This window comes from Phalacrocorax aristotelis, chromosome 12, assembly GCF_949628215.1.
Source record: "Phalacrocorax aristotelis chromosome 12, bGulAri2.1, whole genome shotgun sequence".
Lineage (NCBI taxonomy): Eukaryota > Metazoa > Chordata > Aves > Suliformes > Phalacrocoracidae > Phalacrocorax > Phalacrocorax aristotelis.
In genome coordinates, this window is record NC_134287.1 from 9,990,203 (window position 1) to 10,015,752 (window position 25,550).

The following is a 25,550-nucleotide window of genomic DNA, read 5'->3' on the forward strand; positions in this document are numbered from 1 at the left end:
AAATATCTCCTTGAACTATTACAAGCAATAAATAAAAAAATAATCTTGCAAGATCTACAAAGAGAGAATAGGGATATGATAGGCCACAGGCAGGCAGCAGTGAAACAGCTTTTAGTACAGCTTCCAGCTGTCACCTTCACAAGGAGCACAGGAGATGGCTGCCAACCTGGAGCACACGGAAGGATCGCATTAACCCAGAGAAAGCAGGAATGACAATCTTGCGTGAGTCAGGCCTTGCTGGCGCCCTGCCTTTTATACTGCAAGGGTTTGTGTATGCCTAAAGGAGCCTGCAGCAGGACAGTATTTTGATAGGCACAGGTCAGAGTGACCCAGCAGAGGAGCTCGAGCAGACCACAGGGAGGAGTGAGGGACTCCCTTCCACCCATGAATATTTCACACCTCCTAGCTACCTTGCAAGGAAATGTGCAGGGAGACAAGGTCACCTCCTCACAGCTCGCCATATGGTGTCCTCATCTACCCCCTCACACCTGACCTTATAAACATCTTAAATCTCTGTGATTTCTATAGCCTTCCCTGGGTATTAAGATATTTTTAATAGCTTCTTCCTCCCAGAGGACTCAAGCGTCAAGTAGTGAAAGATGCCAGGCAAATTTTCAGCTAGGGAAAGATTTGGTGGTGGAGAATTAAATGGCTGAACAATAAAATATGAGGGGAACAGGAATCAGAGCTTAGGGCCTGTGTTCTGCTGCTGGAACTGAAAGGCTGTTGGAGAGCACGGGGGGAAGTTGTTTCTCCTAATGAACACATTATGACTCTAGACGTATTTGAAAGTAATTTTTAAATACACCCAAATGTTCATGATTGGGAAGACAGCCACGGATCAGAACTGGTTAGCAGGTAATGGAAAGTATCCGCGGGAAAAACCTGAGTGCTGTGCAGGGCCAAGTGTGTTTATGTTATCTTGTAGGCTTTTTTTGTAGCCTCTCTAGGGATCAATGTTGCTGGGCAGTCAGGATGGGAGGGGTCACTTCTGCCAGACTCTTACCCCAAGTACATAGAAGGAAGAGTCCTCTCCCATGTCAAGCTGCAGGTCAGGTTGGTATGATAAACCATAATACTGGTGGTGGTAAGAGCCCGCAGTGGGCAGTGATGGTGATCCACAGTGTACAGCTTTCCTCCAGCAGTCTTGGAGAATCCCCATGTTTGGCTTGGAGAAGGGAAGAAGAGAATAATTTTCTAACAAGCATGAGAGGCCATTGTAATCCTAGTTGCAGAACTGGGAGGAAAAACTGGGATGGAAAACTATTCTGCAGTTTCAAACCTGCTGGGGAATGGCAAATTCAGCTTAGTTCCAGGATTATTTACTTAATTTGAGTTGCTTTCCATAATTGTCATCTTTTATTTTTTATGTAGAGCATGTAATTGTATGTTATACACAGACTGATTGGCAGCTTTAGCTTCTGTCTCGGAACTAACTGAGCTCTTTATTTGGGTGTTTCTATTAATCAAAACATTTCCATGATTAACTTTTTATGAAAATCGTAATGTTTCTTCCTCTTGAGATCATTGGCTCAACTCTAGTGCCAAACATGATCAAAGGTTACTGCTATCTGAGGTCTGTTGCGTGATCTTTATGAACGAAGTAGAAAGCCTCCATCCAATTTAAACTGAACAACTGTTCACATTATAAAACTATCATTTAGTTTGAAAATAACAGGAGAGGACATTCAAAAAGAATGTAGTAAAAATATCAGATAATTAAGTAATTGAGGACCGCATAGCGTTTCCTTGTCACTGGAGAAAAAGAAGTGTTTTTAATAAGCTCTTGTTCCTTTTAATACCACAAAACTGACGTAAGTCTGAGAAGGCAAACTGGCTTCCAGGGTACGTCACAGGACATCGGCCCACTGACAGTGTCTGCATCGTCACTGGTGTTCGAGGCCATGAGGTTGTGATGGATTTCTGTATTGCTGGGGAAATTGCAAGACTTGCAGATAGATAATTAATATTTATGTAACGTATTTGTAACAGACATAAAATAATATTCTAATATTAGTCAATTGTTAGACAAATTTTGCTTCCTTAGTGGTCATCTCCCATTCATGATGATATCTGAGTAAATTGAGCAAAACTGTATGCAAATACAAGACCTCATCCATGAACACACGGTCACCCAACTGTGATGTATCCATGTATTAATTAACATTTGTAACACGTTTCTAAACCAAAAAAGCTTGTCAGGGCTGAAAAGGGCTGCTGGTTGGGGGGGGGGGGGGGGGGGCAGTTTTATCAAACCACTGTGGTGGTGGAGTGCCACCTAGTGATGTTCTTCCTTACAACAGCATGGTGTGAAAGGAAATGAATTTCAGCCCCCCCCCCCCAGGCTTTCCTTTATCAATTCTTCTTATCGTTACCTTCCAGTGTCCACAAGGTTCATTTTACACTTTCTAGAAGACATGTACTGTCATGGTCCCTGCCCCAAATTGCTTACATTCTCCTGGGTGATGTTATGATGAGATTTTTCTACTCTATTTATTTATATCTCTGCAGTAGCCCATAAATCCTTACACTCAGGAAGTGATGGCTTATCATTTTCATGCCACTACAGTTTAAAACATGCATTAAATTAAATGCCTGAAGGTTGTGACCTCAAATAAATCAGTGAGCCAATATTTCTTCTCTAGTAACCCTTACTGCATGCACACAAACCACCCCATTGATGCAAACCTCTCTTTTATGCAGCTGGTGAAATAGGCGATTCTGCTTATTCACCATAAAGTATGGGTGTCTCTTGAACAAAGTCTGATATCTAGGGAAATAAATAGCAATCTTTTCAATGAACTGAAGCTTTCTGGGTCTGTCTTGTTCCTGCTGTTAATGGAGATTTATTTATTTTTATTTAAGGTGGTTTATTTATTTTTTTCTATTTATTTCTGTGGTTGTTGAAGTTCTTTTTTGCTCTTACTAGCAGAAAGGTTTTCCCAGAGCTGGGAACATAGGCTTAGCTTAAAAGGGAGTGTTAAGAGGTGATCCCACTTCAAGAGCTCCATCCTGTCTAGAGGTTCACTCTACGACATGAGCACAACATTTATAGCCATGACACTCACAACACACTTGCAGGATGGCAGATGTGGTTATTTCCACTTTACCGATGAATATAAATCACAAAGAATTTTAAGCGGCTGGTCCCAAGCTACAGGAAATTCTTGCTAAGGTCAGAAAACCAGATGTCCTCTTGAGTATCAGTCCAGCTCCTCGGTCATGAACCTGTCAAGACATTCTGTAGGTTTGTTGCAGAATTCAAACTAAATATTTGACTCTTGTCACACCTTTGTGTCCTATTTGCACTTAAACCTATGCGCTATGAGTTGCGGTGTTCTAAGTTGCGGTGGCTGGCTTATCAAAAATGGGCATTAGCATGAGTTATCATGGGCTCCTAACACAGTCACCCTACTATGTCTGCACTACAGTTAGGAGTGCAGCCACTGTGATGGTGAACTTGTCAAATTTGAATGAATTTAGCTCAAATAGCACTTGCCATGAAGACCAGCTTATACAGTCACCCTTAGTGGGTCTCACAGGACACAAATCATCAGGAGTTTAAAAAACAGAAACTCATGGGAATGCCTTAGTAAATGGGTATCATTTTTGGACACATTTATGCTGTTATCCACAAGTGCAAACATGAACCTAAAGGTACGTACACAAAGGTACGTACCTCCCTTATCAAGTTTTCACTCTTGTTTTATTGTTAAAACCCTAAGAAAGAGTATAATAAATATCAAGGTTATAGATTTAAGATGTAACTTTGAATGGGTTTTTTGTTATATCATAATTTTTTTTTTAATTCTGAGCATATCCCCTTCCTCCAGCAGTATTTTGCTAGCAAAATTAAAATCATGTCTCTCGATATTTCTTTACATATGCAGCTGTTTTGTTTTAAAGGTCTAAAAGTTTGGCCCTCTAGAGAATCTGAAATCTTAGAATCAGGGAATTTACCATGATCATCTTCCTGATAATTTTATTATGTAAGAAACATCAGTACAAAAGAAAATGAGGAAAGGAAGAGTGCAAAAATTAAAGAAGGAACTTTATTTTTTTATTAGAATAGTGCTTTGAAATGATTGAAAATATGTTTCAGCATGTAGGATATTTTGTAAATTAAGTCATACATATAGAGAATACATTATAAAATGTGTATTATTCTCCAGTTCTAATGGTAAAATCAGACCATTTAAAAGCATCCTTTTGAAATTGCCTATTTTGCCATGTAATCAGTAAAACAAAGCACTACAATTCAGGCTTCATTAAACCAGGAAGCGAAAAAGTTTACCACTGTCATTATCAGTTTCAAGTGGTACTTTCAGGTCATAACTAACATCCATTCTGCTAGGGAGCGTACACATGGTACAATACATTCCCTGCCCTAAAAAGCTATCAGATGAAACAATTTGTGACACCATAGAGATAAAAACAACTATTGCAAGGGTTAGCTGAGAGTGAAGCAAGGAGCAGCAGCTGATGATACTTGAGCACAGCTCTTGAAGTGCAGAGCCACTCTCCCGCGTTCCCTTGCTCTATGCCACGGTTTGTACAAATTCATTCATACGCACAGTGTGAATGGTCAAGTGCAATGAGATGACAGAATTCAGGCTCCAAATGTAACTTGTGCACCCAAACCTGGAGGTTTGGACAAGCTGGAGAGGTGGGCCTGTGTGAACCTCATGAGGTTCAACAAGGCCAAGTGCAACGTCCTGCTCCTGGGTTGGGGCAAACCCCCATATCGATACAGGCTGGGGGATGAAGGGATTGAGAGCAGCCCTGCAGAGAAGGACTTGGGGGTACTGGTGGATGAAAAGCTGTACATGAGCCAACAATGTGCACCTGCAGCCCAGAAGGCCAACCCTATCCTGGGCTGCATCACCAGCAGCGTGGCCAGCAGGTCGAGGGAGGGGATTCTGCCCCTCTGCTCCACTCTGGTGAGACCCCCCCTGCAGTGCTGCGTCCAGCTCTGGAGCCTCAGCACAGGAAGGACATGGAGCTGTTGGAGGGGGTCCAGAGGAAGGCCACAAAAACCCTCTGCGTGCTGGAGTACCTCTCTTACGAAGACAGGCTGAGAGAGTTGGGGTTGTTCAGCCTCAAGAGAAGGCTGCGGGGAGACCCTATTGCAGCCTTTCAGTACTTGAAGGGGTCTATAGGAAAGATGGGGGCAACCTCTTTAGCAAGGCCTGTTGTGACAGGACAAGGGAACAGTTTGCCCAGAGAGGTTCTGGAGGCCCCATCCCTGGAAACATTCAAGGCGAGGCTGGTTGGGGCTCTGAGCAACCTGATATAGTTGAAACTGTCCCTGCTCACTGCAGTGGGGTTGGACTGGATGATCTCTAAAGGTCCCTCCCAAGCCAAATCCCCCTTTATCACCTTCCACAGGGCCGACCCTGCCTCCCTCCGTGCCCTGAGGGATGTTCGTGCTGACCCCGCCGCTCTGCTCGGGGCGCGGCTCCTGGCCCTTCCCCTCAGAGAGGAAATATTCCCCAGCCTCGTTGGTGACAACCCCTGACGCCTGAATTTCAACGGCAAGACAGGCAGCTTCGGGAGAGAACCCGGAGGCCGAAGGGAGGCGACCAGGGTCTTGCCCAGGGCCGCGGCGGGCCTCTCTGAGGGGCCTCCGGGCCGCGGGCCCCCACGGCGCTGCGGAGCGGGGCACACCGGGCCCGCGGGGAGGAAGGCGGCCTCCGCCGCCCCAACGGCCCGCCCCGCCGCCGTTGCTACGATACGGCGCGGCGGCCACTGCACCGCGCGGGCTGGGGCCGCCACGGCACCGGCACCGGCGGCAGCACCAGCACCGGCACCGGCGGCGACCGCCTCGGGCCCTTCCCGCCGGCGGCATGGCTGAGGTGAGCTCCCTCACCCTCCATCCCCGCCCCGACAGGACACACGCCCACACGCCGCTCTGGATAAGCCCAACGGCATCATCTATAGATCATCCGTATTTATAGACCTTATTTATGTGTCGAGTTACTTTTGGGAGCTCAGTTAGATCCTGTGTTGAAAATAGAAGCAATTAGGCTATTTGCACACAGGCAGTAATAACACTTAAATTTTAGGAACACCTGCTGCCTTTAAGATCACGTGTGTGATTTTTTTCCCCCTCCTGTATGCTGTTACTGCACTTCTTTTAACTCTATTTGTGATCACAAATGTAAACGAGATCAAAACTGAAGGTTTGACGTTGGCGAGGAGGGTGAGATAAGCACCAGCCCAAACTGGTTGCCGTGAGCGCCAGAGGCGGTTTGAAGGGGTTCGGCACCAAACCCCAGCCATGCCGTGCAGACCACCCTTCCACGCCAAACGGAGCCCGGGTGGGTTTCAATATTCAAGTTGCCTTTGGTGGTTTCCCAGCAAACCATTCCCTTTGAGGTTTCTGACACAGATAAAAATCCCTCAAATCAGAGCCTTGTCGAGGAGGGGGGATTTGGAGCCAGTGCCTCTGCCTTGGTGCATCGTGTGGCCTGACCTTTCCAGTCGTAAGGGTCTGTTTTCACTCTTTTAATGTCAGGTTTTCCAGGTAGTGCAAACTTATGCACTCCAAAACAACAACAATGAAACAAATGAAACTTGTTGTTTTGCTCTCAGATTGTGTTTTTTTTCAGAATTTTTGAAAATTCTCACCTTTAAACTGTGTTCAAATGGTGAGTAGGGACCTGAACCATTTTTGAAATAGCAACCCATGGGTTTGGCGGGGAGATATCAGGTCAGACTTTTAAGGTTGCAGGAGCTGTGTATCTCATTGCGTCTCCTCTGTGAGGGAGGCTTGCCATACCTCCATGGCCAGCTAACAGGAGAGCTGTTTTCCTATCCAAGTAGGTCCACATCTGAGATGCGATTATAAAGATATACCTAGGCTTCAGGTTGCAGCATAGAGATGTTCTAGTCCGTTTTGAGCAATCTTGAGTAATGGAAGCAATGAATCTGTGACAGCATGTAGCATCCTGTGGGCTGATTTATCTTGCTGCTTAGCAGATCAAGCTAACTCACGAGAAGTGGCGACACTGCCTCTACTTGGTATGATTGTGTTCTTTTGAAGGCTATAATGGGGGCTTATTTTAAGCTGTTTAGAAAAATAGTAGTGGAATTTGGTGTCCAGCAACTGAGCTGGCAAAATCTGGTGTCAGAACTGAGCTAGGTCAAAAGTGTCCCCTGTGAAAGGTTTAACAGTAGCATATCCTGCAGAGGAAGGATTGGCTTGCATTGGCATTAGTGGAGCTTTCAGACACGCTTCTCTGCAAGTGATTTGCTGGCACTATCTGCATAGAGAGCCTAAACTAATCAGACTTTAGAGTGTAGGGAACTGGGAAGAATTGAGGCTAAAATACTGGGCTTCCTGAATAGTTGATGTATTATTTAAACACTATCACAATGATGATATTTTATAGTCCTATCTCTAAAGTAGTTGCAGTGCTCAATTACAGGAACTCTGACTGTTAAAGCACAAGTTATTTCTGTAAAATCAGGGGAAATCTGTTTGAAAAATAGCTTGCAATGTGCATATCATATGCTAGCAAGAGAGCTGTTATTTCAGAAAATTTTGTAATGATTTCTTAGTAGCTGTTAGACACTCACTGTATTGCTTTTTTATATTCTGGGGCCATAAGTGAGATGTTGAATTCCTCTTGTTTGTTGATTATCTATCTCATTTCTTTCAGGAAAAGTCTGGCAAACCATATCTGGATGACAGTGCATTTGAAGCACTGGAAAAAGACTTTCAAGAAGTCATCAATCTACTTAAGGGAGATAAAACTCTGGAAAAATTCCGAATCGAATATGAGAAGCTCCATGCTGTTATGAAGAAGTCTCATGAAAATGAAAAGCGTCTCATGGAGAAGTGCAGGGAGCTGAATGCTGAGCTTGTGGTGAATTCATCTAAAGTAGCTGCACTCACAAAGCTGTCTAAAGATGATCGAGGAACTATATCATCGATGAAGGCGGTAAAGTTTTGAATAGAGTTAAATATGAACTGAAAATTGTTAATGAAAAACTTGGTAATAAGAAAAGCATCTACAAGAACACTTTATTTTATGTAGAGAACTAGCTGGAGGACTAACTATGGAGCTGGCATCTCCAGTTCTTTAACCCCTACTTTCCTACCAATTACTTTGTTCCTTTAGCCTGATATTTTTACTAGTACCAGTTGAATTCTGTGCTTATTTGCACTAAACCAACTCCATCAGCTTTCAAGTGCTCACTAATAGTTTTTGTTTAAGCTTTTCCTCTGTACAATACCATATTTCTAACTTAATATACAGTCTTTGAGACTAGATTAATTAATATTTTTGAAGCACTGCTTGGATGTTAACTATTACCAGAACATAAAATATATACTTACTTGCTGAAATATGGATTGTAGACCAGGGAAGTGTCATCAAGTCATATAAATAAATGTTTCATGGTGTTTTTGAAACAGAATTCTGTATCGCATTTCAATATGATTTTACCAATTTACTCTGATGTGTTCTTTGTTATTATTGATTTGAACTCTGTCAAATCAAAGTGCTTGACTCACTAAAAACTGTCGATATTTTTAGCCTTACAGTGAGGTTTGACTAACAGAAACCTAAAGCTGCCAAATAACCGGAAGACTGTATTTTGAACTTTTTCCTTCTAGTGGTCTAAAAGCTTAGGCTGTGGAACCTAGACAGGCTTTAATTTAGCATTTAGTTGAGAAACCTCCATGCCTTACAATAAAGTGTTTTGTTCTAGTAAAATAAATTCAGTGTAACAGTCCGTCGTGATCTCTGAGCACTAGAGAAAAATAATTTCTTTGAAATTAAGTTTATTGTCCTTAGAATTAGGAAGAAAATACACTCAGAGTAAATATAAATAGCAGTACTGTCATCCTATGGCTGCAGCTTGCAAGCCCATGGTATTGCTGAAAGCATCCTCAAGGAGGAGGAAGACTGTGTAGAAAAGCTTGTTGATTTTCACTGCTGCTAATCAAAAACTGTAGGTGAGTGTCAGGAACCGCAATGATCCTTATAATTTTCTTTCTGCTTTTACGTGGCAATACTCTGAGTGTGAACAGCAGCAGAGGCAATCCTTCAAGATGTTCCCAAGCTGAGAAGACACAATCTTAGTAATGTCATAAAACTGAGGAGTGGAAGAGTAGGAAAAATAAGAGCGTTTCCAATTTCAGCAGCTAATTTGAAGCTCAGGCAAGGTATGGCTTAACAATAGCACCTACTATTGAACCAGCTAAGGGGTTTTGTAGTGAAAAAGCTGCTTGGCAATATGATCCTATTAGAAATTATGTGCAATGCACAACGTGTGACCTTTCAATTCTAGTGGTGTGCTGTGGGCCAAGCAAACAGCACTGATACTTTTTCAGTTTGGTTATGAGAATTAGTCTTTCCCTTAAGAGTTCAGGAATTACTTGGAAATTGTTTAAAATGCTCATGTCATGTTTTAGAGTTTTGTTTGGTATACCCTTCATATTTCATGTTATCCTCCTTTCTGAAGGGAAGTTCCATTACAGCTCTAGTATTTCACTACAGTTTTACTAACATTCAAAAAATGTGTTTCCCAAGTGTCCAAGGTAAGTGATGAGGAAAGTTCAAGTGCTAAAATAGCATTTTTCAGCACAAAGTTAAACAAGCAGTCTGCTTCATTGTTTCATTATTTACAAATATAGGAGAATCCTGGTGGGGCTGTTCCTGTAAAAATGGTATAGTAGCTTCAAATTAAGACCTAAATCTTGGTGACTTGATGGGTCGTCAGGGTAACAGGTGTACAGCCTTCCTCTTATAGGTAATTGTTTCACATACAAATAAAAGTTGCAGAAGCAACATTTTTCTCTATGTGAAGCCTCATTGTAATCAGTAGGATTTGTTTAGGGGCAGGGGTTAACTACACAGTCAGTGGCTGGTAGGACCCAGGTCAATAATAATCAATAGCTGTTAACTGTCTGATGGTTGTTCTGTGCTCTATTTTGTAGTTTTAATAACGCAGACATAACAGCCCACTGTTTACAGTCATATCAAAGGAGCAAAGTGCTAAGAAATACAATTCTCTTCTTCATTGGTCGGGATACTGATCCACAAGGCTGCTCTGGAAGAACCCTAGAAGGGGAATTTATAGGAGCTTGTACTGCCCTGCTTGGAATTACCAAGTTTTCAATTTCCAGGGGTATCAATCCAATATACTAAGAAAGCATTTCCGTAATTTTCAGTTTCTAAGCAGTGAAACTGATGTGAGCTTTTGGGGGCATTTAATGAAAATAACATAAGGCAGTCACACTTTATGAATTCTCCTTCACAATTTCCAGAGTTCCAGTACTTCCACAAAATTTTTTGAATTATTCTAACTGCAAACATCCTGTGTAGTTCCATCTTTACTTCTATAACAGACCGCAATGCATGTTACCTACCTAACCATGTACTGAAATCACCCAGTGATGCTGACATTATCTGCATTATTTCAGTTCCCCTTTCCACTGAGTGGAATGTGGATATGTGAATATTTTTTCAATGAAGGCTTCCACCAAAAAAATTTCCTTCTCTTTACTTTTGAATTTAAAGGAAGCAATCTGTTGATCAGCTCTTCAAAGTACAGGACACAACCAAGAAACAACTGTAACGAAGCCCAGTTTTGCTGATGCCAAACTCTGTAGAAAATTCTTATTTAGATTTTGCTTATTAATGGGGCCACCATCTGCGCCTGCTAACCTTATTGATGAAAATTGGTTTTATGAATACAAATTCAATAAAATTGGTTTTACACAATGAAAGCAAGGCAAAGTACAAAAAGCACAGCTTAGGGTGACTTGAAATCACTGCTTATCTGAATGGCCTCACTGACTTCAAGGGATCACTTTTGTGAATACTCACCAGAACAAAATACTCACAGAAGTCAGTAAGACCTCTCAGAAGGCATATTGATTTTATTCAGCAGTTCTATCCCCCAAAACTCCAATCGTAATGATTTAATTCACCATTTTTAATCACAGTCTAATCAGCCAGCAGGAAACTTTGATTTAAGTAATCAGCTTTAATCTTATTTTCCATTTGCATTTTTCTAGAGAAAGGTTGGTTGCCTCTTCTTGGTTGGCAAATCTGAAACATGTTTATTAACAGCTATATTTTATGTTCTTCTGCCAGTCAAGATGATGCACTATGTCTTCATACCACTATTTCAGCCTAGCGTGCATTTATTTAAATTTCATAATTGAACATTTTTATGTAAGATAATAATGAATGAAATATTTATTATTTACTAGATGATACTTAATACTTTATGTGTGATCATTGCTGCATTTGAATAGAATTTACAACTCAAAATGTATAAAATGTAACAACTGACTTTAATATTTTAAAATGTTTAAATATGCTTGATATATAAGTGAAAAGCACATTTTTCAAACTAAATTTCGAACTAAATAATTTATTAAGTAAGGAAAATACTGTCCGTAGTAGTGAATTTAAGTTACTATAATCTCCTTCAGAATTTCTGAACAAGTAAAGCCTGTTATTTAACCCCTTATTAATAGTCTGGGAAAGAAAAAGGAGAGCAAACATTCCTGATCTTTAAGCTCCAAATGGTTTCTCAAATTTGGATATGCTGAACTAGTTGAATAAATAAAATGAAAATGTATTCCCACGCCAGTCTGAAGAAGCTACAGATGTTATATTTTGTGCTAGCTTTTAAGCAAATTCTGGTAGCCTGTTACTTCTGCTAGTTTGATAACTTGAATTTCTAATTTAGTCAGTAAAAAGCTCAGTACTACATTTATTTGATTTAAATATTTAAATTTGACTTATAGTAATAAATATATTAACCATATACCATAATATAAGTATCATAATTTTGAATTTAGTGTTAAACAGTGTTTTAAAAAGATGTTAATTTCAATAAAGAACTGCTGTAAACAATAAATTAAACTATTTGATACTCTTCATTGTGGAGTGTTTTTCATTTTTTTTCCCTGCCCCTTTTTCAAATGATGCAAGTAGGAGTTGACAGGGATATTATGGCCTGATGGAATGATGCTTCTGTCTGGCTTTGCTTGGGGAGACCCCAGAGCTAATGTAGAGTTGCACAGCCACACTTGGAGTCTAAATCTGTACAAGTCCATCAAGTCCAAAACTCCACCAAGGAGCCAGCTGAGAAAAGAGCATGAGAGAGAGGACATCATGCTGTGATTTGCAGCTCAGGGACTTCTAGTGTCAAAAGTAGTGTCTTCATTATTTACTGAGTCTTTGGGAACTTTTCTTCCAGTCTAGTCACTTGCCGAATCTACGCATTTTTTTAGCAGAGGATTCCAGAACTGGTAGGAGCTTGGTTTGAACCTGGCAAGGAATAAGCCTGCTGTGTGATTCTTAAGGATCTGAGTCAAGGGAGAGAGATGCAGGGGAAGTTAAAAAATCAAGTGAACCCCCCCTCCTCTATCCTGTCTGTGGATATCAAACCCTGGGCTTTCCATCATTCAAGTAATCCCATGTGCTGAAATTTGGCATGAGAATTGTGGCTTGTCTAAATATATAGTTAAATTCAAAATACACTAGGTCCTCACAGATGAAAATTAGCAAAGAGGGAGAAAATTTCTGATTCATCATCATTCATCAATTCATTTGATTGATCAAATTCCCTGAAAAGAGCCCAGAGTAACATCTTTTTCTCATCCAAATCTGATTGGATGTTCATTGTCATAACAGCGAGTAAGATTTTTACACACATAAGTGAGCTGTTTAAGTAGATGGTACCTTTGTGGGCACTGAATTTTCAGTAAATTTTTAGATATTAGTGGGACTCACATGACCAGAACCTCATAGAGTGAGATTTGATAATGTTCAGATCTATGTGTTAAAGAAAATGTATTAGAGCTTTTGTGCTGTAAATTGACATAGCCTGAATGGGTCAAAATGTTTGCTATGCCCTCGTCCCAGAGAAAGACAACTGGTAAAGAAAACTGTTGTGAATCTAAGCATGAAAAGGCATGAAAATCTATTCTTTTAATTAACCAAAATGTGAGGCAATTAATTTTTAATTTGTTGTTTATTTTCAAGCCAATTTAATTTATGTAGTTGTTTTCCATTTTGTTCCTAGGAGCTTGAAAAGGCCTGGAAAATGGTGGACACAGCCTATGAAAAGGAACAGAAAGCAAAGGAAACAATTAATTCACTGCAAGAAGAAATTGCGCACCTAACTAACTTAGTGGAGCAAGGATCTGGACTATCCTTGGAACAAGAACATAAGTAAGTTTTCCCAGGGTGGGGGAAAGCCTGATCTGATTTTCTATCATTCCACACCTTGTTTAGCTATTTAGACACTACAAGGACACTAGAAAACAGAGAGGGGTCTTTTCTGCCTTTTACTTTTCTCATGAGTGCACATTTATTGGTCTATGTGTTTATGCAGTGAGCAAGCACAGAATGAGGCTCTGAGTGAGTTCATTCAACATTGGATTAAGCTGAGAGATCAAATAAAAATCAATATTATGCACTTTCTCAGTATCTGTCATATTGCTTTATCTAACATTTCAACATACTCTGTCTTTGAAAATAGGGTCCTGTCAACATTTTTACATATGATGGCAGCAGTAGATAAGTCAAGAAGCAGGAGACTTGATTTGTGTTCTGTTCCCAGCTTTGTTTTAAGACATTATCACTGTCTGTATTCTTGTTTGTGTTTTATATTTATACATTTTCAGGACTGTGGGGTTTTTTTACTGAACGATTACGCAGCTGCTAGCAGAGAGGGACCTAGTCTCAGGTGGAGCCTCTAGTTGCTACAGTGTGCAAATAATAGTGATCCTCAGGAGCTGCTCAAAAGCCTTCCAAAAGCTAGTGTTTGTAGTATCAGGTCCTCAGACTGTGCTTATGCTGTAAGATTAAGTATAAACTCAAAGATGAGATTAAGTATATTGACCATATGACCTGTGCACTTTCTATCGAGACTGCTGATGGTTGGCCCAGCTGGTAATGGCTTGAAATTTTCACACTGTGTAAGGTATTTATTTATATTATGCATTCAGGATACATATGGGTCATGCTGATATCCCCGTGCACTGTGTATCTAGGCTGCAAAAACAAGACTTGTGTCTGTGAGCAAAGCCTTTAATGTGCTTAAACATTTCCCCTCCAAGTAAAGTGCCAGCACATAAATCACCTGGATGCATGAGGAATCCTCTCCTTCACCTTTTGGATCTGAAATGTTCTGGACCTGTGTAACAGGCTTCCTTGGATCTAAAAGCTTGATCATCAAGCATTCACCTAGTATAACTCTCCCTAAAGGCAGCTCCCTGTGGCTGCTTTTTGCGTTTTCCTGCAAGAACTGGGAGCCATTACTTCACCAAGACCTCACTCCTGCCATTTCCAGCTGCTGCCTAGGCTGCTGAGACCTGCCTACTTACAATTTCTTCTTAAATTTCCCTGTGTATTGCCCTCCAGTTCCACACTTAAATACTCTGTCCAGTACCAAGGCCACGGGACTAGACAATTCCTTTGCAGGTTTTCAGCCCTATAGGGCTGAACACCTTATAGTCTTTTAGAACTATAAGGCTGGTTTTTAAGGTTGAGCTTGAACCCGCAATGCTTGGACTTGCTTTCGGATTGTAAGTGTGTCCAAACAGGGAGTTGGCTTTATTCTCACATTAGGTGACTGTAAGGCATAACCCAGTTAGGTGCCCAGTCAGGCAAGCTGCAGAGAGACTGGTTATAACAATGCAACATTTTTGGTCCCTGAGTAGTTTTGCAGTGGATGGAGAAAAGGAATTTTGTTCCCTGTTACCTTTTTGGGAAACTGAAGGTTTCTTCAGACCCATGAGGATGTGGTATAACAAGAAAGAGTGGTTTTATTGGACTAGGTTAGCTTTTAAAGCTGCCTATGTTGACGGTGACTATGATCACAGTAGGTAGAGCATATAATTCCATTGACCAGCAGACCTTTAACCCAAGAGGAATTTAAAATGAAACAAATTACTTTTACACTCCTGTTTATCACAAAAGATCTTGCTCTAGCATAGAAGGAAGAACAGAAAGGGCCTGTGACACTGCTTGACTATTATTTCCTTGCTTCCAGTATCCAGGATTTGCTAAAACTTAAAGAAGAGATAACAAAGGAGCGAGACCAACTCTTGTCGGAGGTCGTAAAGTTACGTCAAAGTCTAACTCAAGCCACAGAGCAGCAGCAGGATACAGAGAGGGCAAAAAACAAGGCAGATCAATCCGTTATGCAGGTCTGTACAGATCACCAGGTGGTGATTTTAGGCTTTGTCCTGAACCATTCTCCACTCTTACAGTTGATCTCCATTTACTAGTATGGTACTACCTGTTCTTTCACATCTCAGACATTTTAAGGAGGTCTCAGAAAGGAGTCTGTTGTGAATTATTTTTATATTTTTCTCTACTTCTAGGCTATGTCCTTTGCAAAGTTTATTGTCATGTACTACCTGCTACCATAGCTTCCCAATACCCTGAATGAGGCCAAGGTTCCTTTGCCTGAATCATAGTTATCTTTCGTATGGGAGATGAGTTTCTTTTTCTACTTTGCAGATCTCTTATGCCTCCAAAGAACCACTTAGAACACAGACCTGGAATGGGGATCCTAGGTCACTTGCTGTTGGCAGTGGTTGTTATATGATGCCATACCATCAATTTTAAAATTGTATCAAATTCTGACTTGAAAGATAATTAGGCTATTTTTTCCCCCACTGCTTATGGGAAGCTTTTCCAGAACATCACTTTTCTAATGGTTCGAGACCTCCTGAGTTCTTCTTCACACTGATTCCTGCCTACTGTTTTTCAGCTTAAATAATTTTTCACCTCACCAGTGTCTGTAGAAAGCAGTCATATTCCATCTCACCTTTACTTTTTTTGTCTCATCTTTAAGTTAGGCTCCCTGTTTCTCTCACCATCTGACAGTTCATTACTGATCAATATGTATAGCTTCTTTTAAATGTGTATAGCACTAGAGATACAGAAAACTGACGATCAATAGGACACCCACTGAATGGAGAGAAAGTAGAAAAGAATGGAAGATGGGGTCCAGAACTCTGATACATCAAAGTATAAAAACATAATAATGAGGAATAAGAGAATTTAAAGCAGAATATAAAGAGGGGTTGGAGCAAGGCAACAGGGGAAAGGAAAAGCAGGAAAGAACACTTAAACAAAGAACAGAGAAGAGTTAGAAGCAGCATTTAGCTTACTGGTTTTTATTAATCACAAACAGGAAAGCAACGATCAGCCTAGGTTTCACGCACAGAGCTCATTTCTGTTTCTAAAGCAGATGGTTGGGAATGTATTGCAAGAGAATGTAAGCCTTTGCTTTTCTGACAGCATTGTGGGCATGGGAGAAAAGAGAGAAGATTAACACTCCTGTCAAAGCTCATTGAATCTTGCCAGTCTTAATCTTCTGATACTCAATTCATCAGCCCTTAAACTTATGGGATTGTTACAGCGTTTGTAACAACCTCCCATTCTCCCAGTATGAAATTATTCTCCACTTCAGACTGCTTAAATGACAATGTCTTTTTGAAGATCCAGTCAGTTCTAGCAACTTTTCATCCATGGGCTCAGAGGGAGAGGAATCTTTAAGATAAGAACATCTTTCAATTGCAGGTCCCTGGCTGAACTGAATATTTCCATGTGGTTCACCCCCCGTGTCTCCTCTCTGCTGATTCTGCTCCATCATATTTTTGGGGAGGGAGAGAGCAGAAGTCACGAGCCAGTCTATTAAATATGAGAGAAAAGCTCCTCTTTCAAAGTTCCTGCAGAGGAGCTTTGAGAACAGAAAGATGGAGAGCAGTTGTGAAAATGAACACCAGTCTGACATCTCTCTCTTTCCTTTACTATCAGTGTAATAAGTGTAATAAATGTTTCTGCTGGTGAGACAGAAAAATCAAAATAAAAATCCTTGCAGTACAATGTCAAGCCCAACTTAGTTTTAACGCTGCATTCAGAACGTACCACTTTATAAGTAACTTACAACTGAAAATACATTTGTGGCACTGCATCTTCAGAGGAATGCTTTTATGTCTGAACTGTGTCGGACCCCTCTTGTGTGAGTGAACTGACTGGTGCTTAACAAATTCTTGTCATCAATAAATAGGTTCCCTCATGCAGCATTTTTTGTTCAGCCACTGTAGAACACATTTACTTCTGAGAAGATCTGGCATATTCTATGTAGTAGTGGGTACAGTAGTACAGAAGCTGTTGTTTTCAAAATCAAGCATAGTAGAAGGAGAGGTGAGAGGCCTTGTTTTCCTGAATAAAAGGCAGCAGAACTTAAACTTTTGTCTTCTCAATTATAGCTTCAGCAAGAAATCCAGCTGCAGCAGAATGAGGCATCACGAGAGGCTCGAAAGAAGGAAAAAATGGAGAAGGAGCTGAAAAATCTTCTAGCTGAAATGGATAACAAGCAAGCTGAGATTAAGAATTTACAGCAACATATACAGAAGAACAAAGAGGAACAACTGAAAATGGAACAACATCTAAAAGAGCAGAAGGTAGGCTACATGGCACACTGTATCCGTCAGGTTTAAGATTAGGGTCAGATGTCAAAATAAGAAGAAAATGGATTTTCCTGAAGGGAGAGGGAAGGAGATTATTTTAAGTCAATACATTTTAATAAATATTTATTTTTATATAAATATTACTTTACTAATAAATAAATATGTAAAGCTTGCTGACAGATTTCAGATAGATTTCCTCACAGAAATCTGTAGTGGATCGTAATGATATTGTTAGAGATCATCTTGAAAAGATCACAGCAATTGAGTCAAGTCTGTGAGGGGTATGGATGATCTAATGATAGTAACAGGAGACTGCCAGGTTGGACTTCTGATGTGTATTGCCAGCTTTGCCACTGATTCACTGTAGTTGTGTCGGTAAAGTCATTTTACCTCCAACCCCTTCTTTCCTCTCCGTCACAATAATTTTTATCTACCTCTCAAGCTTGTGGAAGAGTTTCTGTGAAAGAGCAGAGGACTGTCTTCATAAACCGTTTTGATTGATTTTCCCCATTCTGTTTCTGAAAACTTTATCTGGAAATGTCCTGACATAGTGTTCTGCAAGTGTTTGAATTTTCAGGTTTTCAGTCCATTTCCCCTGACTTTGAGGAACTCTCAGAGAAGCAATTCCAGTAAATGGCAGGGGAGATCTCATCACTGTAAAACAGTCCTACCTCAGGGGAAAGTTCTTTGGGAGTTGTGTGTATCATCTTGTGAATTTATGACTTTTACGGCTTTTTCTTCCCTTCAGGTCCCTGAATTTGTGAAGGTAGAGGTCTGTAACAATTTTTTGTCAACGTAGAGTCTCAGTAAAACACTTCATATAAAGAGATACAGAGAAGACCTGATTATTTCTCTGAATATCACTGATTTGATGCAGCTTTTGAGGGCAGCTCCATGATCTGCCATGATGATCACATTGTTTTAAACAGGATATCTACAATTCCTAGTTCTGTTCCATTCTTCCTCGTCCTTTCTATAGTCCCTCTCAACCTTTCTAAGTGCGGATTTTAGAGGCATTCAATTGTCCAAACTATCCTGGAAACCAATAGTTCACATAAAATGCTGTACCTAGGCTAATTAACCAGAATACTGGACTGTCTTTGTTGCCTGTGCTGGCTTTAAGATGTCTTTGGAGGCCCCGAATTGTCTGTTGTAAAAAGTCTGTCCAAAACACAAGCTATCCAGCTGTGCAGGAGTCGGAGTAGAGATCTGCAAGAGAAGGTGACTCAGCTATTGCAATGTCCTTGGGTTATTGTTTCTCAGCTGAATTGTAGCTGTCTGTGATGCCTGCTCTTATTCCACTGAAATGTCTACTAAAATATTGTTGCTTGCATGACAGTGAGGATGGTTTGATACAGCTACTATAGGCTTCATCCTATTGAGACTTGTCCAAGTCTCAATAAAGAATTGCCTGAAACACAGTGTTATCCTGACATTTGCAACACAAGAAACAGTATTCCTTGTTTTTCCATTGTCTTTGCTTCTGGATGCATTCAGAAGAGGGAGATTCCACTTCTCTTCCTTTAACGTTTGTTAAGGGCGTAGTACATATTGACTTAGTCAATTTATGACACATTAATGCTTGAAGTGAAAAATATGATGATTGCTCTTTCCTCACTTATGGAGTAATATCTGTTAGGGGAAATCCTACCAAGCAGAAGAAAAGGCTGGCAGCTCCAGTATTGAAGTATATGTTCTCTGTAGAAACCATGAAACTGCTGTTCTGGGCTTCTGACTGATCACAAATTTGAGATGAAAATGGTTGTGTCCTGGTCTCAGCAAACCAGGTACCCAGGGAAATGTTATCAGCATATTAAAGTAGGATTTGCTTGCTAAGAAACAGAGCTCCCCTGCCCTCTGCTGAATGAAGTAATTTGAATCTCTTACTCATTTTTAGTAATTATACGTAGCAAGTTGTTGTGTTATGTGTAATGCCTGCCAAATGCCTAACAAGTAGTAAAATATTTATCTACCACCTGCAAGAGAGACCTGCTAAGCTCCCAGAAAAAAAATGACACTGGCTGTGTTATTCATTAGAAATTATCATTTCCCCTAGTCAATATGAACATGTATCATATCACATTAGTAATTTCATCAGCAATAAAGAGTGGTTTTTTAAGCAGACGACAATGTGTAGCAGCTTTTATCTCCTGGGGAGAAGGAAGGTTCTGTCTTCATGTATATGTAGATATTGTAATGAGATTAAAAGGAATTAATAGGATTGTTCTTTAACAGATCTTGAATGAAAAAGCTGGTAAGGAACTCGAGCAATTTCAGACGAGAAATAGTAAGCTCATGCAGGAGAGTGAGCAGCACAGTGTGATGCTTGAAGAGGTGATGCAGGACATCCAGCAGAAGACAGCAGAACTGAAAGTAAGTACCAGAAGGTGCGTGCATCCTATCAGCTGTATCACTCTGATGCAGTCTTACCACTCGGGACAGGGGTGACCTCAGGTCCTGTACTGATAGCTCCATCTGGGTAATTTTGGGGGAAATCTGAGGAGTTTTTAGGAATAGGTCTGGCTGTCACTGGGTGCCATTCTTTCTGTGGCAGTACTGGGGTGCAGTTTCCAACCCTGTTACCTGACAGTGTAGCACCTGTCCTGCTGGAGGAGCTGAGTTTTATAGAACACATAAATCAAAATGATCAACACATTGTGTTCATAAAGGATGCATGGTACTTTTGACAAGCATTAAAATCTTACGTGAAGATTGTGAGATCTTCACACAAGAGCAACAAGTTCCTTTCTTACAGCGATTAACATAATCAGAATGTTGCCAAACCCCATTGAAAAATGTTAAGAAATTATGACAGTGTCCTGGATAGCTTCCACTGAAGGGGCTTGCCTCCAACACTAAAATTTTCCTGCCACAGTATCAGTTGGGGAAGTTAAATATAAGTAACCAAGATGGTGTTTACTTTCTAATCTAAATGGTTTTCTTGCCTGACTTTACATTGTTTAATAGTTGTTTCGTACCACTCAGAAGCAGGTGAGTTTCTGTTGGGGAAGGCTTAAGTGATTCCTGCACATGCTTTTTAGGGTACTTTGAGAGCATTTGTGATAAAGGGTAATGTATAAGTGTTAGATGTTATTACTCTGTCTACCATATCTTGTATTTTGTATCATCATTGGGGTTAAAACACTGTACATCAGAAAATTTAGGTAGAAAATCATTGTCTTATCAAGGTTTAGTCAAGTATAACCAATTCACCTAAATAAAAAGGTTGTTTGCCAATAGAGAGCTTGCTTTTTTTTTTTTTTAAATGGAAACTGTTAGTTACAATGATGAAAACTAACCACTGACAGATTAAAAGCTCAGTTCATAACCAATATAACACAGAAGATTCTGACTTTGATCCTTAATGGGCTGTATGGTAGGAGCTTGTCTTCTGTTGTATTTTGTTAGGCAGACTGGAGGATAATTTTCTTACCTATTTGAGAAACAAATTACTGTCTTTTTAAGGTTACGTGATTTTATCATTACTTCTAGCAATACCATCATTGTTTAAAACTTTACAAACAATGTGTTCAAATGTGACTTATATTTGAGACTCTAGAGTGTCAAAAGACAGATTTTCATTTTATGATCTTATCCCAACTTCAAGAAAAGTTGATGGAACTTAGAGCATGCACTCGCATGACTACACATGTGTGGACTTCTGGGCACAAAAAAAATAGAAGATACTGTCCAGTTAGTAATTAAGCCAATTGCTAAAGCTTCTAAGAGGCCCAGTCATGATCTAAGATGCCCCTTTTGTAGGTTCTGTGCTTGCAGTTTCATCCTGCAGCATGCTGAGTGCCTCCACTATGGTGTTGGAGAACCTACACTGTGAAAGTGTTCATAAATCTCTTGAAGGTTATTGTCGGTAAGAATTGAGGACACTCACATACTCCCAGAGGATACTCACATAGCAGGATTCATCATCTTACAGAATCAGTATCTGAGGCTGTAAGTGGGACAGTGTTGTCTGTGATGGCTGTAAAACCTAACAGTGGCACTGAATTATACGAGGGAGTTATATTTACTTCTTAAAAGGAAAGAGACAAATATCTGTTGTGATTATTGGTTGTGTTTCCTGGTAACCAGTTCCTTAACTGTTATGCAGTGTTTTGATTGATTATTTTCTCCTATGATTGTGTAACAAATGAGGTGAACTCTACATTTTCCTTTTTCTTATAGCCATAGGTTATAAAAGAGATGAGGATAACACATATCCGCTATTAGGGTTGTGCAACCAGACCACACTACAGATAACTTTCTCATCATAGGCACTGTCCCTAACACTTCAAAGGAAATTAGAGCTGCCTGTGTTTAATCTTCAGGACTAATTGAGTAGTGCTGTGTGAGGTTTGCAGCTGGGGATTCTTTATTGATTATCTTCAGCACTGAAGCATAAGATTTGATTATCATTTTCCTTGCCCTATCTGGTTTTGTTTAAATTATTTTTAATATTGTTCAATTAGCTAATTATCTTCTCTCAGGCGACCCACAGCACTTATACCTTTGCTTCCTGAATTTCATGGAATAAGTACATATCAAATACAGAGGCATTTTCTTTCTGTGGATACTTTCTCTCTCCTTTCCTGGTTGCTGTTCTGTAGGCCAGAGATGATGAAGTGACTCAGATGCGCCTTGAAATTGCAAAGCTGACCAAACTAAGAGATGTTCTCCAGAATAAGCTGCGTGTTGCAGAGGAGCAAAACGTTGATGCAGGACATCAGAGAAACACCCTAAAAAATCAAATATCTGGACTGGAGAGAGGTAGGTGCCTAACTGATGTCATCTGATTCGTAATTTATTCATTCAGGGTACATCATCCTGTTAGGAACATTCTCCTTTAGTGTCTAGTATGCACTGTATAAATGACAGCTGGAATCTACAGCAGCATTTTTAAAACCTTGTAAGGTTACAGAACTTTCATAATGTAGCATATATGCTTTATATAGGTGGGAAAATTCAACAGACATAACTGAGCTTTGTGATGTGCCAATTTGTGCCATGTCAAATAGCGACTCATCCCCAATGCACCTTCATCGCTCCTGCACTGATCTGTGAGAGAGAAGCAATCTCAGAGTTTACTGAAATCAGACATGGTTAGGATACACTTTTTTCCCTGCTTTGATTCTGCTAAATAGTTACAGCCTGGAAATGAATGTGTCCAAGCAAGCTGATAAACTTAGTTCGGGCACGTTTAGGACTTCAGTGGTCAGAGTGGATACAAGAGCTGTCCAAGTATTGACTTTGACTAGCTAGCAGATCTGGAAAACTTTAAGAAGGAACTTTCAACATTTTTGCCGAATGGAAATTTTGGAAGAAAATGCCTTGGGTCTAACAAAACATTTTGTTTAACTTTAAAAAACAACTTTTGGGGTATTTTTGAACATTTAAAACCATTTACTTTTTTTTTAACTTTAAAATACAAATAAATTTAAAATAAAATATGCTTTGAAATAAAAATAGACACATTTTCAATGTGGTTTTCAGCAAACACAGTTTTATGATTTTTTTTTCTAAAATAATATTATGAAGTTGGCAAAACATTTGAGTTGATGAGGCTTCACTTTTGGGGTGAGAGAAAAACCCTTTGCTAGAAACTTCATCTAGTTCAAATTGACATATACTGGCATAAATACCTCTCCCTGCTCTCCCTTGTTTCTAGCTTGTGTCCTGAAGACACTGCATGTATATGGATCTTTCCATATAACTGTATTTATGGAAAGTTGTGTCTGTTTTTCACGCCTCTCTGTGAGGGTGGAAGAGCTTTCCCACAAGCATTTTGCTAGTACTGCTTAAGGTCATACTCTGTACTAGAAGGGAGAGAGGAACTTAGGAAATTCAGATCTGTATTGGAATGCCTGAGAATGACTACTAATAAAATGTTTTTTCTCAATATTTGACCTATCTTAGCACTCCAATGTACTGCATTTCCTGAGTTGCACTGTTCGTGTAGCAGGTTTTAATTAATTTTAAAATATAGTGAAAACACATCTCTTCAAATTTTAATATCTTTTTAATAGTATATGTCCAGTGTTAACCTTGACCCATAGCAAGTAGTTTTAACTCCATTGAAGCCAGTAGAATCTCACTGCTTCAAAGCAGAACTGGATTTCACATAGATGGATTAGAATAATTCTGAAAGTCACTGTTTTGAAAGTGCCGCAGTTTTTGGGTGCTCACATTGAAGCTTCTTAAAAGGCTCTGATTTTCAGCGTGCTCCGTGATTTCTGAAAAGACAACTGTTTTGTGGTATCTTGGTTTAAACACTAAAATACAGTAAGTACTCATACCATTAATTACTGTGCCTGAGTCCTTCTAAGTTCTTTTAAGTACTCAAGTATTAAGGACGTTAGCAGAGGTTGCAAAACCTGGTCATAGCTAATCGAACTGTTCATGTAATGTTAAGGCTTTTTAAAAAGTCCCCTAAATTGTTTCTGCATTTTTAGCAGCTGTACAGTTTGAACCCAGGATTTATTCTCTTTCCTCCTTTTCTCTAGAGCTGGAGGCTGCCAAAAAGCAGGCAGACATTGACAAGAAAGCTATAGATGAGCTTGTGAGGGAAAGGGATATGCTAAGCAAGGTAAGCTTCCATTCATAATGCTGATAAACAAATCTCATTGCTTGAGAATGAAATGCCTGTAGTTTAAACGCTCACCACGACACGGGAATGTTGTAGAATAAGTAACGTTAAGTAAAGCATTTTTTCCTTAAGCAGATGCTTACACTGCTTCATTTCTGTGCATAGAAATAGGGTTCGTACCCATAAACACACAAACGATTTCTAAATTTTAACATATAAACTGTCAGGGAGGTCAAACATGCTACATGTGTTCACCTTTATTGCAAATCTGTTATTTGATATCCAAAGAGTTTGTTACATCTGTGCTTTTATACTCTGTAGCATATGGAGTTTAATATTAACCTAGACAAACTAAGTCTTTGCTAGTAAAAGAACAAACCAAAATGTCAAGGCACCATGTAGCAGTTTGGCAGGCTGTGTTAATACTAATCCTGCTTTTAGGTCCATTTCTCATACTGATCATTTTCCATCAGCCCAAGGTTCTTGTACTGTAGGATAGCATCTCATATTTATGGGCATTCCTGAAGTGTAATCTAGTAAATTCAATGCTAGAAGATGATTTCTGAGGTGCTTGGTATAAACTCACCGTCCTGTGTCTTCACTGTAGCAGAGGCTCAGTTTTGGCAGGTAACAAATACCTGTTTTGTATAGGGGAAGAAATTTCATAGTGGAACCAGGAGGCTGATTTTGTGAAGATGATATCTTGGTGTTTTCTGGGTTATCTTTATGCATAATTTTAAATGAAGCTTGGTTAATTTACAGTTTGAACGTGCTACTTAGAACATGAGAAGGAAGGGTATTCAGCTTTATTTATTTTACTGGCTGTTGGCATGCTTTACAATCTAAATGCCTTAAAGCTGGTAAGGTTTTTCCAGTCATTAGTTATATCCACTTGTAAACAATTCTATCCATTTTTTTATAATGCAGAGACTAGTGTTTTAACTTCAAATCAGAAAAAGCACTATTTAGCAGCTCTGTTAGAGATTTTTTTTAAATCAGATTTGAGGCTCAAGTATTTCAACTGAACAAATTAGATAAGGGTTAATAACATTGGGAAGTCATAATCCACTTAGACAATGGCAAGTTTTTGTCATAGTGGTGGTGGTGTTGCCTTTTCAGCTCAAGAGTCATTATTTTGTGTTCCCTCTAGAACTTGGTCAAGGCTACCAGCGCAACTCAGAAGCAGGTAAATTTGGTGAAGCTCCATGAGCAGTCGAAGAACAACTTGGAAGAAGAAATCCAAAATTATAAGAATGAAGCTCAGAAACAAAGGAAGATTATTTACCAATTGGAGAAGGAGAGAGATTGTTTCATCAATGAAACCAGTGAGCTCAAACAGAAGGTAGGACCAGCTTTTTATGAAAGTGATTTTTTCCTGTCTTACTGGCAAAACTGAAAGTAACAAAATGAGCATTCATTTCTTAATGTGCCAGTGGTCTTCACACAGTTTACAAAGATTTCGTCTTGCATAAGGCCCGCTACTGTTTCAGGTCTCTCTGGGTGTGT

General features: G+C 39.8%; 1 protein-coding gene across 1 annotated transcript in view; it reads left to right on the forward strand.

Annotated features, from left to right (window-relative positions):
• Positions 1 to 3,596: 3,596 nt before the first annotated feature.
• CFAP58 (cilia and flagella associated protein 58) overlaps positions 3,597 to 25,550 on the forward strand; it is a 61,769-nt gene continuing 39,815 nt past the window's right edge. The window contains exons 1-10 of the mRNA XM_075108112.1: positions 3,597 to 3,671; positions 5,544 to 5,855; positions 7,665 to 7,946; positions 13,057 to 13,205; positions 15,031 to 15,187; positions 17,264 to 17,458; positions 19,700 to 19,837; positions 22,069 to 22,228; positions 23,962 to 24,044; positions 25,195 to 25,386. Of these exons, the coding sequence (XP_074964213.1) occupies positions 3,597 to 3,671; positions 5,544 to 5,855; positions 7,665 to 7,946; positions 13,057 to 13,205; positions 15,031 to 15,187; positions 17,264 to 17,458; positions 19,700 to 19,837; positions 22,069 to 22,228; positions 23,962 to 24,044; positions 25,195 to 25,386 (1,743 nt within the window). The remainder of the gene's footprint in view (positions 3,672 to 5,543; positions 5,856 to 7,664; positions 7,947 to 13,056; positions 13,206 to 15,030; positions 15,188 to 17,263; positions 17,459 to 19,699; positions 19,838 to 22,068; positions 22,229 to 23,961; positions 24,045 to 25,194; positions 25,387 to 25,550) is intronic.